Below are 17,902 nucleotides of genomic sequence, written 5' to 3'. Positions count from 1 at the left end.
AAAAATGAAGTTTAATTGATAGATAACCGTAATTTGTGTGATTCTTTGGGTTAGTATCAAATATTCCATATGCCTTACCATTTAGAGTGAATGAGCCAACTTAAACTAACATATTAAACATGATAAGCATGCTTTCTTTGCATTAGTATGGTAGCAATTCCATGTTGGAACAATCACACTCAGGCGCCTAACAAGAAAAATCATTTATTTGATCTAATTCAGACAAATTGTGGTAAAAATACACTGAATCACAAGTAAACATGTACAGTGACTTATTTCCCAGTGTCCAAACAGTCTGGAATAAAAGAAAGGCAAAAAAACAACAACAAGTGAATGAACGACAAGTAACTTGAAATGTTGCTTGTATGCCACCATATACACTAAAGATGAGTTTGTTTGGAGTGTGTTGTCGAGTCACTTTTTAAAGTAGTGTCTAAGTGGTCTAGAGCATTGATTATTCAGCTCAGTTTCAAGGTTTCATTGTGTGCTTTTGAAGCAGCGAGACACTGTTGCTTGAATTGCCTGAATTGCCTCTTTGTTTAATTTCATTCATCGCTGAACAGATCTGCGATGTGGGCGGTGATTTAGAAAAGCCGCGCTAATTGTGTAGGCCACCATATGCCGTATTTACAGAGTGTGATCTTTTATTATTGACTGTCTACATTGTCAGACTTTTGTCCTACAACTATGAACGCATCTCATGTTGCTTGCCTGCACACTTCTGTGCTGACTGTGTAGCATTGTCTGGCACACGATTGTAGTGGGATCCATCTAAATCACTTCACATAGATATATAATTATACTCACGCACACACAAACTTTTGATTGATGAAAAATGCACTGCTTTAAAGAAATTTGAGCCTATATAAAACGATAAGCTGCTGACAAACCGTGAGCAAGCATAAAAATTGTGTCTATACCAAGTTTGTGCAGCTGTTAAACAAACTGCAAAAAACGGGCAGCTTATAAAAATACATCCAACCTATTGCTTTCTTTTCACCATGCAGTGCTTTGAACTCAATTAACACATTGAATGGAAGCGCCACCTGGTGTCTGTCTTCACTCACTGCAAAGGATAATTAACCAGCAGCTTATAAAAAAGCTTAGCGTTTCTATTTTGCTGTGATTTGGGCTGCTGTGAGCTCACTCAGCTGCTACACGCTCAGCTATGCCTCGGATCCATAAAGCATGTATCTGGATGGATATATGTGAATAAATCTGACTGCAGTTTCTTCCTCTCGACTGACAGTCCAAAACAGCATGTTGCGAGAACTGATGCTTTTACCTTGTGTATTCCCAAAGCCTTCTAAATTTTGCAGCCGAACAACCAAATGATATGAATTATAAATCGTTTCAGTGGGAGAGATTTCGTCGGTAATGTCTTTGAAGGCTCACAAAGGAAACAGGCACGATTCCTGATTTTTGGTGTTTACTCAAAAGAAATCACACAAAACAATGACAATGAGAAACAGGCCTAAAAGAATGAGAAGAAGATTACACTTTAAAGGAAATGCCCATGTGGTCTGCAGCCGTGGTTGAGGTAACACTAGTATCAGTTTGGATGGCTGAAAAGGCCACGTGTTACTATAGTTTTTTGCACTGGATAAACAGAAAATTACCAGAGATGTTCAAATAAAAACAGTTTGTATAATGAACGTTGTATAGTAAAATACAGAGTCCAGTACAGTTTACAGTAGGGTAGTGGAATTACAACTAAATGTGGTACAGGGACATTTGAAAACACAACAGGAGCACCATTCCCTCTTCCATTGTACTAATATAAACTTATTCTGATTTTAGGACATTTAACCTGGTGGCTAGGTGAGTAGAGGCCATAAAAACACAGCACAGCAGATCGCACTGAATTTTCAGACATTGCACACAAAAGACGCAGCGTTTAACATCGTTGGAAGAGTAGAGTCACTGCCAGCGAATTTTCTCTGATGAAAAGCAGAGCCAATAAATAATATACAAACTTGAAAGATGTGAGATAGAATGTCTCTCAGATTTCATTCAGATATCTTGTGAGATTATACGAGCCTAAATATTCTGTCTGCTTGGTACATCATAAAGACACAAACAAGCACTAATAAATAAACTTAAGTACTTCTGATTCGGGTCTTCCAGTTTCTCTAGTTCGTGGTACATTTCCCGTCTCATTTCTCTGTCTTCCCAGCCACCATCTGCCTCCTCCGCACCCTTCTCCTCCATCTCACTGTCTCCTCCAGCGGTTTTTGGGCTTCTCCTCACATGCAGGGCCCTCACAGGTACCAGGGAGGGGAGGCGGTGGTGTTGTTGCAGCTTTCGCAGGGGCGGGTGCATCTGTCCTCTTGCTAACGCTGCCGAGCAGAGCCGGGAGCTCGTGTGAAATGGCTCTCTCGAGCTTCTCCAGCAGGCAGCCTCCAGTCCAGCTGCAGTGATAGGAGAGCTGCTTGAAGTTGGAAATCGGGTTGACCCCGAAGAAGTCCTGGTAGGCCTCCTTGTCTGGCAGGTCGAATTTGCTGACATTGGTCTTAGCCAGAATGGACTTGAAGATGTAATACTTGTCGGGGTCATTGACAATGTCTTGGAACACCTCATGGGGGTCACCAAACCAGCCCAGCTTATCGTAGTAGGTCTGGAGGTAGCGATCCACCAGCAGAGTGTGGATGCGCACACGGATGGCGTGCTGCCGAATGAATGCGATCTTGTTCTCCATCTGATTTTCAATCACCTGCAAGGGAGGAGGAAGAGAAACGAGAGAGAGAGTGGGTGATACAAAACAGATAAAAGGACCAAACCGAAACAATGAATTATAGAATACTAGCACGAACGTGTGCTTTGATTGCAATGATACCATCATGAAGTCCAGTAGTACTGAACCAACAAGTAGACTTCTGAAAAAGTCTGAAAGCTCATACCCAACATCAGTCCATTACTTCTCCACTTAATATGACATATGTACTGCTCTCAGTAAAACACAACCTCCTCTCTGTAATCACACTGGTTTAAGCTGTATTTCGGTAATTCTTTTGCATCTGTGCTGCCACACTTCTCACTTAAAAGATTTGCTGCTACTTTTTGCTTCCAGTGTTCCAAAAGCCCCCACTTCTACTCCAGCATCCACCTGAAAGCTAACTCCAGTTTAATCCTGCTTATTAAACTAATGAGTCAACAAAAACTGCTGTAGAAGTTGCACCTGGTTGAGGTCCTCCAGCAGTGAGATCTCCTCCTTCATAAACAGCTCCCGGCTGGTGTCTGGAGCATAGGCGTAAGGCCAGAAGGAGCTGACGTACACTCGAGGAGGTTCGGTGACATTGATGAGCGGTGCCATGCTCCAGAACAGGGCTCCGTAGACCCTCATCAGGTTCTGGGTCGAGAGGCTGTCTGCTTTGTTGAGGATGAGGCGGATCTGTGATTCACGGCCCTTCATCTGACGAAAGAGCATCTCCAGCTCACCTCCCACATCCAGTTTAGTAGGGTCAAAGACCAGGAAGATGAGATCAGCCCGATCAATGAACCATTGGCACACCTCATTGTATGGGTATCCTGAAGGAAAAAGAGGACAATTTATCTGATGTGTTTTAGAGTCAGAAAGCTTCAAGGAAACCTCTCATTGCATCCAGAAGATAAACCAATCAGCATGCTTTTTATTAACAGCTATTCTTTGTTTTCTGTGAAAGGCTTAGTTAAAAAAAAAATCATAAAAAACAAATAACTAGCAAAAATATAGGTTTAATAAACTACTAGCCTATTAGTGTGTAGATATCCGATAGTGCTGTATACTGATTTAATCCACTCTCACAACTCTCTCTATAAACCAGTGTGGAAATGTCATTGTAGTGGATCACCCCAGTAATAGCAGCCTGCAGTTAAATTTTACATGTCTAATTAGAGAATTAGAACAAAAACATTAAATATTTCATCAACTGCTGCACTAATAGAAGAAATGTGACCGTCACCTCTTTCCTGCTGCTTTCGGTTTTCAATGATGCCCGGTGTGTCGACTATGGTGACCCTCTCCAGCAGCTTGTGTGGCATCTCAATGCCGACCAGTCGCTCCAGAAAGTTCTGGCCGAACTTCTCTAGAGGCGAGAAAGGCCTCGAGCTATCTGCCGCCATGACGATGCCCTCTACACTCCGAAACTTCTCGCCGTGCATTATGACTGTGTACTCGGAGGTAGTGGGTTCAGCACCTGTTGAAATGATGGAAAAGGAAATGCTTTATTAATTTGATTAATTAACTTGTAATAATAACTTAATTGTGAATTTGTTAATGCCAAATAACTCCAACATATATTTTTAGCACTAAAACAAAATGCTTGTCTAATGTTTAATGACTGTAAAAATAAACTATTGTTTAAATGTTTAACTAAACTTTGAGCCTTGTTTGTAAAATGTTTCTAGACAAATGTGTTTTTAACATGTTTAAAAGAAGGGATAAAACTTTTGGCAGATATTCAGGGTTGTTTTATTTGTGCCAAAGTGGCAATGAACCTTCCTTAATAATGAAATAATATATGTGTTGAAACTCTTGTCCCACTGAAAACATCGCATCCAGGAGAACATAATCCACTTTCTGGGATTTCCTCACCTGGATTATTGAGCGTGCATCAAGCTATTATTATTACTATTAATACTATTCTGTTTATTTATACTGTTACGTTATAGCTACAAGTCAAGATGAAGCTGTCACTGACAAACTAACAATCATGCTTTATCTGTTTGAACCTGTGTAGAGTTGCTGGGGGGTGCCATGAAGACCCAGCAGATAGTTGATCATAGAGGACTTGCCAACGCTCCAGGGTCCCAGAAACAAAACCATGGGCTTGGATGTGACCTCGCCCTCTGAGTATGTGAGAGCCAGACATAAAAAGGAAGGATGAAGAAAAAAGGAACAAAGACATAGACAAAGAAGTCATTAAACACATCAAACCCTCCTCTTTTTTGTTTTTGAAAAACTTAAACTATACTACTGTTTAACTACTGTTAAACTACTGTATAACTACTTCTCGGGTGCTTACAAGAGCTAATCCTGGTTTCTGTCATTTTTCAGGCTTGCTTCCAGAACAAAATGACTGGCTGTGCATCAGAAGCTAGTGAGGGTGACCTCTGCCTTTACAGCTTGCTAGCATCACCCTTTGAAAAAACCACTTCAACATATTGATATATTGATATATGTTGAAGTGTCAAAACTCATCACTAAGGGTACAGGAAAGGTCACCAAATGTTCTCTTTTTGGGGGAAAGAGTTAACAGTAAATCCACAGCTGCAGCCATCCTGTCATGTCACCACACCACACACTGGTTGTTTGGTTTGCCAGTATACAGTGGGTATGCACCCCTGACACTTTAATTCAGAGCAACCCAGGTCAGCAAAGACTTTCAAGAATGCTAGAAAGTTTTGAAGGTGACCACTTAAAGTTTTGGTAAATCCCTCTGATTATTCTTTTGTGGCGTCCTTGTCTTTAAATTAAAACCTCCCGTTGGACAAAGGAAATACCAAAATGAATGGGGACATTTAATTCAAAGCACATTTATTCTCCCCTCAGAATATAAACTTAGAAAACAAAGCATAGAATCTCTTAATATAAAAGACCTTAATGGTACACTTTGTGATATATACTCACCAATGTAAAAAATAATAATAACAATAATAAATGAAACTACCTTTGAATTGATTGTAATTGTGTACTTCCATTCTGGAACACAAGGTGTCCCAGAATCACATGGCACAGTGTGAAGTCTTGATCCTGCTCCTTAGCATAAATAATACTCCATGCCCTGAAGTGCTATGGAACAAAGTTGCAGTGCGCCTGGCCCACACAATGTTCCCTTTAAATTTCAGCAGACAGAGTCCTTATTGTGCTTCTCTGTGTGCCTGGTTTGATTAATGTCACATCTTGGCTTCATATTCATTTGTAATTATGACTTTATTTGTACTTCAGTGTTTCTGTGCTGTTCCATTTCATTAAACCAGGCACTGTGTACACGTGAACTGATAAAGGAATGTGGGTAGGGTGTGCTGCTTTGGTTTTACACACCACAGTAAACGGCTGGAAAAGCAATGTGTTGAAGTCGTGTCGTACGCTTTGTGTTTCTTTTGACTAGTTACCAGAACTGTGGCTTGTGACTGACATTCACAGCAACAGTATTTCTGTGACAGGGAAGCATGTGAAATTCTGATTTCTAACAGCCTGCAATTAAGAGTGAACTTTATAACACAAGAGGCCGCTGCTGAAGTTAAAAATAGACTTGAAGAGATCATGACCAACAGTTTCTTCCCATGTTGCTAATGTGGACCTGTAAAACCTGTTTGTGACTGTACAGACAAACTGTTAGTGCTTTGGTAAGTGCAGTTAAACTCCACAGGAAGCTAAATCACCTGTGACTTCATGCTGCCTGAGCTCATTGTACTTGAAGGCTTGCTCTACTGGCTTGACGGCCTTGTGGTAGATGTTCAGCAGCGTCTTCACGGCACCTGGAGGGGAGTAAAGGAAAGACAACCTGGACTGTTGGGATGGTTATGTAAAAGAGCATTACGAATGCTCTTACTACCCTTACTGACGACACCAATTGCTCCTGCTGTATGTGATGAATCGGCTTCTTAAAGTTTACTGAATGGATCTGAGGTGATTAGGGGCTGGCTTTGCTCAGCTCTTTGGCCTCACCGCAACAAAACAATCTAGCTCAACAGAACAGAGGGGCTTTTTGTGCCGGGGACAGAGTTAGGCATTTTCACTGATTAATCACCTTCCCTTAAGACACGTCTGCACACACACACGCACACACACACACACACACACACACACACACACACACACACACACACACACACTTTCATACTGTACACACATGCTCACATAAAGGCCTCAGGACCCAGACATCGGGAAGCAATTTTCAGAATAGTTTCTGCAGAAAAAAAACCTCCAAAATTGTTTCAAACTTCCTTTCATATGCATGCAGAAAAGCATCTGTTTTTCTTTTCCACTGACAAAGTAGCTGTAAACATTCTCCTGCATTTTTTCGGTACATGACTCCAGGCGTTATTTCTGCAGCAAAAGTCTGAAAGATATTTGAAACAGTGTGCAGCGTAGCAAATGCGCTCACTGAAGAACCAGCTTTTTATTGAGAGGATGTGTTTTATCGGAGTTTTAAAGAGGGGGATTCTTAACCGCCGCTGTTCCTTCCTTACCTGAGAACTCTGCTGATGGTTCAGCAGACGCCAGTCGCAGCGTATCCTCAATGTGGGAACGGTTCCTCAGTGCCACGCTTAATGTCTCTCCTTCTGTGCATTTAAATTGGAAGAACCAACTGTTTAGGTTAACACGTGACAATTAACATGGAAAAACAGGCACACGGTGACAGCAAGTACTCGAATTTTATCTGTGAAAAATATAAACAACTGCTGACATGGTGGGAAAACAAACGTGGACTCAATGTAAAATGTCCTAAATTGTTATGTCATGCTGTTATATATCTATCTGTCTATTCCTTTCCACAGCTACTCCCAGCTGTTTATTTCTGTACCAGAGGTTGTTTCTGATTCCTCTTTAACTACACACAGTCATATTCTGGGGATTTGGCATGTGCACAAAAGAAAGAGAGAAGCCGGATACCATAGACCTTTGCTGTCATTTCATGACCTGTCTCAGTTAAATGCCCAGTGACACAAATATCTCATTACCAAACAGAATTTATGTCATAAGGCACATTTTATATACACAAAACACAAAACACAATGTCTTTATTAAAGTTGCGACAGACCAATAAGCTGCCAAATAAGCAAATTGCACATTACAGCGTTTGTAAAAAAAGAAAAAGAAAAATCCTTTCATCTCCTCAAAGCTTGGGTTGTTTTCATTTATCAATAGATTCTTTTCTGGGTGCTCCACCGAACATTTCCAAAGGGTAAGCATGAAATGTTCCAGTGAGGCGTTCTTTAAATTAAGGGACTCATTTTTTAATTTTTATTTCCTTCTTGTCAGAAGCTCGATGAGAAAATCAGTAGGCATGTCATAGTAAGCGACTCCAAGGCTGAAAAATGAAGCCAGAGCACAAGTGCCAAATATGGCAGGTCCTTAAGTGGCCACTTGAGTCTGCCTCTAAAAGTGAGTCAATGTGAAAAGAGGCCAACTTACAGTGAAATGAACGTGTTTACAATGGGTTAAAAATGTTAGTCTTGTAGATAATTTACCCCTTCGTAACAAAAGTAAAACTTTTACATTTTTCAAATATATTTTTTTGGCTTTTTAGCCTTTGTTGCAGTAGGACAACAGGAGAGAGACCAGAGGTGAGATTCAATCACAGGCCTTCAGCTTTAACCTTATGAACAGTATGAAGACTTACAGTTTAGTAACCGGAAGCTTTGATTGACAGGTGGTTGTCACCAGAAACTTTTAAAGCAGTTTTAATGTAATTATCTGACTGGCTCGCTGTGTGGCCAGCAACCCACAGAGTCTGTGGAATATTTCAGTTTTGCAGTCATGTGACTGCTAACCATGTGAGGGTAACTTGTTTGCCATTTTAGATGTGTGACCCTGTAAGGTTAAGTGAATAAGGTCCCAATCAGACCATCTGGCAACCATCGGTCATGTGGGAATAATTTATATTCCCTGACCGGTGGGAGAAAATCTAATTTCAGTTAGTATGCAGGGAAGACACCAACATCTGCAAAAACTCTCACCAACTACTATCTGACTTTCAACAACAAAGCGGAAACAGAAAATGTGCCTTCAGCAACTCCCAACTATTGTGTGCATGATTTCACTTGAGAAACTGGTGCCAAAGAAGACAAAAAAAGTCACATGGATGCCATAAAACCTTCATATACTGCTCCACAATCCAATGGATGGTACCACAATGCCTATAGTTACCATCTACATACAATTTTAGGTCTGAAAGCTAAAAAGCTACAGCTATGAAATGACTAGAAGATCAGCTTAGCACAAAGACTGAAAACAGATATAGCTACACTGGTTATATAAAAAATAATCTCCCTAATATCACCCATAAGGTCCACTAACTAAAACCATAAATAATGTTTGTTTTATGCTTGCAAGCGAACAAAGTCTAAAAACCACATGTCGTTGCTTGCATTGGGTTCAGTTTCTCTCCCAGCTGGCTGCACTTTCATATTTAGTCTGAAAATATGAGATTTTTGTCAGGGTTCTCATCTAATATTTACAAGCAGGCAAAGCAACAGGTCTTTTTCATTTAGGATTAAAAAAAAAGACAGCATACACCCCACCAAACATGATGAATGAACAAATTAATGAAGTGGGATCGGAGTAAGAGATTGGAATCCCTTTAGGACTTTGCCTTCCTCTTTTATAGTAGGTGTCAACACCCGGATACCAGATAATGACATGCTTCCTTAATCACAGAAGCACCAGCTGGATGGGGACAGATTTTCTGTAACACGATCCCTCCAAGTCTACTTGCAGGTCAGAATGAAGACAAGACATTTAGCTCTGGTTTCAGCAAAAACATACAAGTCACCTTGCTCTTCTTCAAAAAACTCCCCCAAACAAATAGATTTTATATAAAAGCTGAGCATATACATCTGATATACAAATCTTAGGGACATCATGTTTTTGTACCTTTGGATTTAGACTGTGAAGGCTCCTCTGGAGTCACCTCCTCCACTGCATCTACTGTAATTTCCTCAGTTACATCCTGCACTCCTGCTTCCTCAACCGACTGTGGTGTTATCTCCTCTGTAACAGCTTCTGGGTGAACCTGTGGAGTGACTCCTGGCTCTTGTTGCTTTTCTAAAATCACTCCAGCCGGAGACTCTGCAGTGACTTCTGGTTCAGGTTCAGTCTCTAAACTATCTGCTGATACTGTTTTTGGTTCTTCTATCAGTTCTGGCTCTGTTTCTTCAGACTCAGGGTTGGTTTCAGGAACCACCACTGGTTCCTCTTGTGATTCTGATTCGGTCACTTCGACCGCCTCCCTCTCAGCTGCATCCTCCACATCTGTATCGTCTTGCAGGACTGTTTCCACAGTTTTGATTTCTACAGAAGCTTCCTCTGTTTCTTCCTGTACGTCTTCATCTTCTGATTCCTCAGTCTCTTTAACCGCATCTTCTCCATCAGTATCCTTAGGTTCAATCACTTCTTTTTCCTCCTGGGATATTCCATTTTTGGCTTCTTCCTCGTCTTTCTCAGCCACAGCCAAAGTCTCCTCCTCATCTTCAGGAATAGGTGGATCATCTACTGTCTCCTCAGCTTCTTCATCTGATGTCACTTCTTCTTCATCTTCTTCTTCACTTGCTGCCACCTCAGTGGAAGAATCATCTTGTGGTGCTTCCTCTTCCTCCTTATCCTCTGAGGAGGATGGATTTTTTTCAGCATCTGCAGTCGATGGGGCTTTGCAGGGATGGCACACGGCCCTCTCTGGGGCTGGGGTGTCGTTGGAGGAGCTCTGGCTGGAATGCTCCTCTGATGTGTCACAACCACAGGAAAAGAGGTCTCCCTCTGGCCGCTGGAGCTTCAGACGCATCCGAGGATCCTCATCTTGGACAGAGGAGTCTGTCAGGAGATCTGAAAAGAGAGGGAAATATGATTTTACAAAAGTTTACCTTTCAGCATGACATAAACCTGTGAAATATATCTCTGACAGCAAAATCTTGTAAAGAAAGAGAAGTGATTGTTTTTGAAGTCATTGTCATCTCAGACTTTAAAAAGATGCAATGAAATGCCTCACATTTCATAGTCAAAAATCACTGTTATGCAATTCACTTCAAGTAGAGATGTACAGACAAGTCACCCTTGTTTGCTACGTCAGCGTTCGACCTGCATTCAATCAGGATGCTTGAACAGAGCAGATCACATGTTTATCACCTCTTGGATTTCTGACTCAGATTTCAGGTCCTTGTGATGGTGGAATGAAGGAATTAACTATTTAAGGCTACAAACACTGGACAGTGGCAGAGGACGCCAAACAGAAATGAATTCATGTAAGGGTACACATTTTTGCTCATGTGGTGTTTTTAATTAACATGAAATTTCTGGCCGAAAGTGTGAATGAATAAATAAGTTCCTTTATTTCCTGATTTTCAAATAAATTCTATTATACTATCATTACTAAGGACAAATAGAAGCATCACTTGATTAGTACTGAATCAAAAACTGTGATGTATGCCATTCAAATCTTCTGTTTGGATGATTAGGCAGTGGAAGAAAACTGATAACCTGACAGGCTGCACCAAGACCAGGTATATAAAAAAATAAGGATTATTTGCAACTGTAGAAGAGACCAAGAAACATGCTGTTTAACCCACACATTGCCTTTTCCCACTAAATAATGTTTTCTTAACTTTAAAGCCTAAGATTTGTTCAGTGATTGATGATAAAATGGTTTAAATGTTTCTCACAGGTCAATATGACATTATTAGCAGAGACTACACCAAGTTGCTCGCACCCGTTCAGGTAAACAGACATCAGCATTGTTCTACAGTTACCGTGGCTTCTAAACAATCATACCTATAAACAAGCTTCTCCCTCTACATTACACTACATACATGTGCGTGAGATACGCTTCACTACCACAGTGACCAGAGAGCACAAGGCCACGACCTCTGTTTGATTATAACTGCGTGTGAGGAGGAATGCACAGTGGTACAACGTGTGATGTGAGGGAGTTAAATACATATCTACGGTTCATGTTACATGATGGGGTCAGTGTAATGGATGAAGACTAATAGCCTCAGGCAGCTGTCATAGTTATTAGATGGTCCTACGCTGATAAGTAATTTGTGATAATTTCATTTACATTTTTGCACAAAATACTTCCAACATAAATGTATTTAAATTCTACTAATTTAATCCAGTGCATGAATTATTTTGCTCGATAAACTTTCTTTGGTTAGACTCACAATCTAAAGCTTTATATTTCAGTTTCACTGTCACGGCTTACTGGGACACTTGATGAAATTAAATCATTATTACCCAAACTTGTTTCACTTGCGCTGTTCCTGTTTTGACAAGTTAAAAGGCTGCTGGGGGAAAAACTGTAACAACAGCATAAAATCCACAACACAGGAAACTTTCTCTGTTTTGCTGTATCAGGATTGGCTAGTTCCAAACCTCTGAATCAGTGTGCACATCCAAGATTAGTCCATGAAAGAAAATCCAGATGCTGAGTGAGCCAAACTATCAGGTTAGTATCAATGCAGATGCCTTTCCATTTCGTCTCTGTGGGCAAAGAGTAGTGCGGCTATCGGCTACTTTCTGTCTAAAAGGTGGATGTGAAAGTAACCAGTAGCTGCCTCTTGGACTTTAAGCTTTGATTTATGTTTTCTTTCCTAAGGCCTTGAATCAAACACCACACATCAACTTTATTCTCATGATGCTGCTTATCACCTCTTGGAAGCGTCATTAGCTTATCACCTACTGAGCTGCTGTCAGCATCTGTGACCAGAGAAGGTTTCTAATCCCACAGGATCCTCACTGTTCACGAACTATAAAGGTTATAATTTAAAATGTTTTGGACACTATGTGCTGGAACTCAGTCCATTCATACAAGTGAAAACAACAAGATTTGTTTCACTGGTCCATCGCTAAACATGGCTTTGATGCACAACCCACTAACTGGCTTCACTGTCCAATCCTCAGCTCTAACACACAAAAAGACAGAAAATCCCACAAACAATTCCTTTCTAAGCAGAAGAGTCTATTGGCTTTATCACACTTTCTGAGCACGATTAGCATCAGAGAGACAGCATTTGGATGCGAAGATGCTTCCTCGCTGTTACTGAAGGAGGCTAAGTCATGCTTGTCCAGACTCTGGCATTTTGGGTGTAACAAGGCTAATAAAACACATCTTGGCCACACTTAAGTGCACGATGGGTGTCAGCAAATGAGTGACTCAAAGAGAGGGGATTAGTGAGAGGAAAAGTGAGGAGGGTGTTTGGTTCAGAGATTCTGATCAAGCTTGGGGGAGGTCTGGATGCTGTCCATAGACATGTTGTTACAGCATTGTCTGCATAGTAACATGAACAGCAGCAGGCGCTGCAATCCTGAGTTTAGTTAGTGAATGGAGGTTTCCAGAGTTAAATGACATTTCACACCAAGGTCATTGTTTAAAGATCATTCACTAATTATGTAATACAAAACAGATTAAATATCCGCTGTTTTTGTCATCTGATCAATTATCAAAGCGTATGTACCAAACATTTATTTGAAATCCTTGATGTGATAATTTAGTGGAAGGCTCTTTATCACACTAACTGCTGAAAGTGCATGTTTAAAGAACCTGGTATTTACATGTAGTTTTTAAACTTGCAAACACTGCAGCGACGCTGTCTGAACTTCATGCACACGCTATTCTCGAAACTGCTGGTCTCAAGATCACATCAAGCAGGGAGATCATTTTCTGCTGTGCTAGTTGCCAGCAGTGGCCAAATTAAATTAAAGTTAACATAATTAAAAATGGGAATGACGTGCCAGTGTGAAAGGAAAAAAATATGAGACATAGTATGTGTGAAAATAATCCCCTGTGCTTTCAGAGACACAGCTTTCCAATATAAAAAACATTTAGAAGAAACCCAAATAAGTGTTTTTCTCATTTTTATAGCATTTTTTACAGCATAGCTGTGAGAACGGTAATAAGGGTCTGCTGCTGGTCTGCTGTACATATTAGATGGATGTAGCCACTTTTATGATACCCATGGGTTTGTGAAGTCCTCTGCTGAAACCTCAAACTCATCATTTTGATTCAGTTTCTGAAACCAGGCTTGACGAGCAAGGGTTGCATCACCTACTCATATACACTTGATGTACAGCAGGGGTGGGCAACTCCAGGCCTCGAGGGCCGGTGTCCTGCAGGTTTTAGATGTGTCCTTGATCCAACACAGCTGATTTAAATGGCTAAATGACCTCCTCTACATGTCTTGAAGTTCTCCAGAGGCCTGGTAATGAACTAATCATGTGATTCAGGACACCGGCCCTTGAGGCCTGGAGTTGCCCACCCCTGATGTACAGGGTAGCTATGAGCTAAAAGTTACTGTTTTTGTATTTATTTTACTTTAGATAAAAAGTGAGCATCATGAAAAAAATAAAAAAGATTTCAGACCATAAACTCATCAGCAAAGGTGGCCTCAGTTTCACAGACCAGCTGGCGACCATCTGATAGAGAAAAATGTACAGAAACCAGTCACAAACAAAGTGAAAAAAAAAACCCTTCCTTGTGATTGCTTTGGCTGCTAGCAGATTGCCTGTAGGCGATGCTGGCTGGTCTGCAAACACCTACTAACTACTGGCTGGGTGGTAACAAAACTTCAATAAGCGTGATGCAAACTTGAAATAGAGAATATTCACCTTCAAGTAAAAGTTGTGCCTTAGTACTATAGGCTAGACGTTTTAAAAGGTTCAACTTTTACTTTGAAAGCAAATGTTCTCCATTTCCAGTTTGTATTGCGTTTTTCACAGTTTCACTACCACTTGCTTGCAAGACAAACCAGCGTCTTTCATGGAAGCTCACTGCAGAAACCTGCTACAGACAAGAGCAATCGCAAGGAGGTTTTGCAATTTTCACCATGTGATTGCCAGGAACCTCTGGCAACCACTCCCCAAATGGTCTTTTCTTTGGATACTGATGGTTAGCCACACAAATATAAAGAATGGTCTTTGTGACTGGAGCCTTACTAAGGTCATGAATACAGTGATCAGTGGTCCAGAACAAAATATATGGGATTTAGAAATAAAGCTTCTTTTGTGTTAATCTTAGCAAGCTAATGTGCTATTGTGATATTAGCATATTAAAAACAATAATTTAATAGATAATGATTCAGTTTGTAAAGCTATCAAAATCAAGGAGCAATGTGCTCCTAATCCCTGCACCGCCGGCTGCTGCAGTGGAGCCTGGGCAGACCGTGGTGTTGTGGGGATAGAGTGGGACAGGTGCCTGGGTGCTGGATGGTACAACTTTGAGACAGAAATAGTGACACAATGAGTCAGAGGGTGAAAAGAAGGAGGGATAATTCCACTCCTATTTTCAGGAAGTGTGACGCTCTTCTTCTCCATGTGATTCTCATGAGGCAGGCCTGCATCTGTGCTGCACTATTACACGCAGCCCCTGCAACAGTGTGCAACTGCACAAAGCTCTTTTTAAAGACCAAGAACAATAAAAGCATCAGTGGTGAGATCAATGACATGCACCTATGTATTGCACTTTGAGCATAACAACCACAGTTATTCGCATACAGGATGGAAGGACTGTTAAATTTTGGGTCGATATGTGTGTTTTTCTTTTGTTCTTCTTCATTCGACTCCTGACATTGGCAAATGCCATCTTATATGCTAGAAGGCCACCAGCAGTTAACAAGTACTTAAATACATCATTTAGCATCATCTTTAAACAGTTAATTAAATACAGTCATTTAACCCTCCAAAGACAGCGTGCTTTCTGTTAGCAACTCTATCACCACAGTTTATTTTCATTCACCTCGACTTTTAATGCCCCATTATGTAATTTTAAACAGCCCAACTGTTGGGCTTCTCGGCTCAGGTCTTATATTCCCTGTGCCGAGCTTCTCGTGCCTGTTTTAGAAGGAACATCCTGACTGGACAGCGCCGACTGGAATGACAGATTAGCGGCTCTGCAGAGTGGGAGTGGTGAAGCTTTATTGAGACATTAAATGAAGTACTGACTGTCTGTGCTCATGTATGACTTTATGATGAGTGAGTCACTGTATGTGACTATTTACACAGCGCAAATATGTGAGCATTTCTGAAAGAGAGATATACTGATCCCCGGCTTTGGTGACTACAGTATCTGATGACGACTTTGTGACACCTGACTACAGCAGCTTGTAGGGGCCAAAATGAAGCAATGCAAGGGCAGACAAGGGTGTTCCTGGCCTCAACTTTAGTAAAGAAATCAATTAAAAACAACTATAACGTTCTGAAACAACTTTCGCAACAAGTTTGATTAAGTGTCATGCCTATATCTGTAAGGAGAGCAAGCAAAATGTAAGCTAACCTAAATCCTTACTCGGGCACCGCACGGTGCTGTTAATGCAGATGATTTGTATTTGCATTTTCAATCACTGCGCTTACTTTGGATGCAGAAGAGAATGTGATTCTTTGGAGTATGTTCAAGTTACTCTGTCAGTGCTGTCACTGTGTTCCTCTGGAGGGCACAGAGAATAAGCAGCAGGCAGGACAGTTTCCATCAGCTGGAGTCACACCTCAGCCCTGACATTTCCACTTACACAACCAAAAATTCTGCACTGCACCACAGAAGCATATAGTACACACCTAAAAGTCAAACCTGAGAATGCATTCAGTTAGCAGTGACCCCATTATAGTTTCCTGGCTCAAATCATGATAATAATAAATAAAGACTATTAAAAAATATTTAAAATTTCCATTTGTTGTTCGTTATCATTTCAATTTCCAGCAAGATTTGCAAAAACCCACATGCTTAAAGACACAGGCGAAATATACCTACAGCCATCTAAATGTATTGGATCAGCTGGTCCATTTCAAACATAACGCCTGCTTGAATTACACACCCATCAAGCGGTTTTTACAAAACTTAGACATTTGGACAAAATCCCAGCTTCAACCCTCCACCGTACCTGCAGCAGACAAGGCCAGAAGAGACAGCAAGCAGCACACAGACACCACAGACTTCATTTTGGCTGCCAGGGACCTGCCGCTCATCTCCCTCAGCTATATATACTGCTCTAGCTGAAGGTCAGAGGGCATGCCAGTGAAGGGGGGGGGGGGGGCAGCAGCTGCACCCATGTCAGCCATTGTGTGTCAGAGCAGCTGCCGGTTCTAATCGGGAATGTTGAGAGAAGAGGGAGACTAAGTGATCATGTTGTGCTTTGGTTTGCAGGCTGTATAAAAGCACCTCGGAAAACTGAAAAAGAAAAATCCAGAAGCTTTACATTTTGATGAGACAAGTTTTTAAGTCATAATTATAGTGCAGCAGTAATGCCTTTCATTTGCTTCATTGCTTTAGCTCAGATTAAAAAACACTGAATGGATTACCATGGGTTTGGGAGCAAAAAGTAAGTGGCCACTTTATTAGGTACAGTCATGGAGTCACGAAGGTCCTAGAAACATTCCTCTGGGACTTTGGAAACTTTTGTTTCCGAACATCGCTCTACTGGATTGAGTTCTGGAGACTGTGGTGCACATTTGACTGCAGTGAACTCATTATGATGCCCAAGAAACCAGTTTGACATAATTTGAGCTCTGTGTATGGTGTGTTTTTCCTGTTGGTAGAAGTCATCAGAAGACTGGTACACTGTGGTTAGAAAGGGATGGACACGGTTGGCATCAACAATAATTTAAACAGCACTCATTTGGTATTAAGGCGTCCAAAGTGTGCCAAGAAAATATGCCCACACCATTTTACACCACTACCAGATTGAACTGCTGATAGAAGGCAAGGTGAATCCAGGGTTTCATGTTGTTTACACACAAATCCTGACTCTGTCATCCAGCTGACATAGACCTTGAGACTCAGACCAGGAAACATTGTTCCAATTTTCTATTGTCCAATTTTCGTGAAGCTGTGTGTAACCGTAGCCTCGGTTTTCTGTTCTTACATGACAAGAGTGGGATCCAGTGTGGTCTTCTGCTACTGTAGCCCATCTGCTTCTAGGTTCAATGTGTTGTATGATCAGAGATGCTCTTCTGCATACCTTGCTTCTAACAAGTGGCTTTTCAAGTTACTGCTCTTCAAAGCAGTCTGGCCATCTTCTGACATCAATGAGGCATTTCTGCACAGAGAACTGACACTCACTGGATTTTGTCCTCTTTGTCAAACTATCCCCTGTAAACCCTGCAGATGGTTGTGTGGCAAAATCTCAGAAATACTGAAATACTCAGACGAGCCAATCTGCCACTAATAACCAACCCCTAAAAGTTGTGTCAAAATTAATATAATTCATTTGAACTTAA

The 17,902-nt window shown here is 41.1% G+C and overlaps 1 protein-coding gene across 1 annotated transcript; it reads right to left on the bottom strand.

Moving 5' to 3' along the window:
• Nucleotides 1-214: 214 nt before the first annotated feature.
• Nucleotides 215-16,666, bottom strand: srla (sarcalumenin a). The gene is made up of 8 exons (XM_084930764.1): nt 16,567-16,666; nt 9,581-10,525; nt 7,174-7,266; nt 6,364-6,459; nt 4,711-4,827; nt 3,942-4,175; nt 3,179-3,528; nt 215-2,713 (listed from the first exon to the last, which is right to left on the bottom strand). Exons 1-8 carry the CDS (start codon nt 16,649-16,651, stop codon nt 2,213-2,215), a joined length of 2,421 nt encoding a protein of 806 aa, XP_084786890.1. The 5' UTR covers nt 16,652-16,666; the 3' UTR covers nt 215-2,212.
• Nucleotides 16,667-17,902: the final 1,236 nt, after the last annotated feature.

Source organism: Perissodus microlepis, chromosome 6 (genome assembly GCF_051167445.1).
Source record: "Perissodus microlepis isolate ML-2025 ecotype Zambia chromosome 6, ASM5116744v1, whole genome shotgun sequence".
Lineage (NCBI taxonomy): Eukaryota > Metazoa > Chordata > Actinopteri > Cichliformes > Cichlidae > Perissodus > Perissodus microlepis.
The sequence above is the reverse complement of the archived record's forward strand: the minus strand, read 5'-3'. Positions and strand labels throughout refer to the sequence as shown.

What these genes read in the sequence shown, in the direction of transcription:
- srla (XM_084930764.1), bottom strand. Translation starts at nt 16,651, where the DNA reads ATGAGCGGCAGGTCCCTGGCAGCCAAAATGAAGTCTGTGGTGTCTGTG. An exon ending in TCTGGCCTTGTCTGCTGCAG is followed by an intron (nt 10,526 to 16,566) that starts GTACGGTGGAGG and finishes CTCTCTTTTCAG; the next exon opens with ATCTCCTGACAGACTCCTCT. An exon ending in CCGAAAGCAGCAGGAAAGAG is followed by an intron (nt 3,529 to 3,941) that starts GTGACGGTCACA and finishes TTTTTCCTTCAG; the next exon opens with GATACCCATACAATGAGGTG.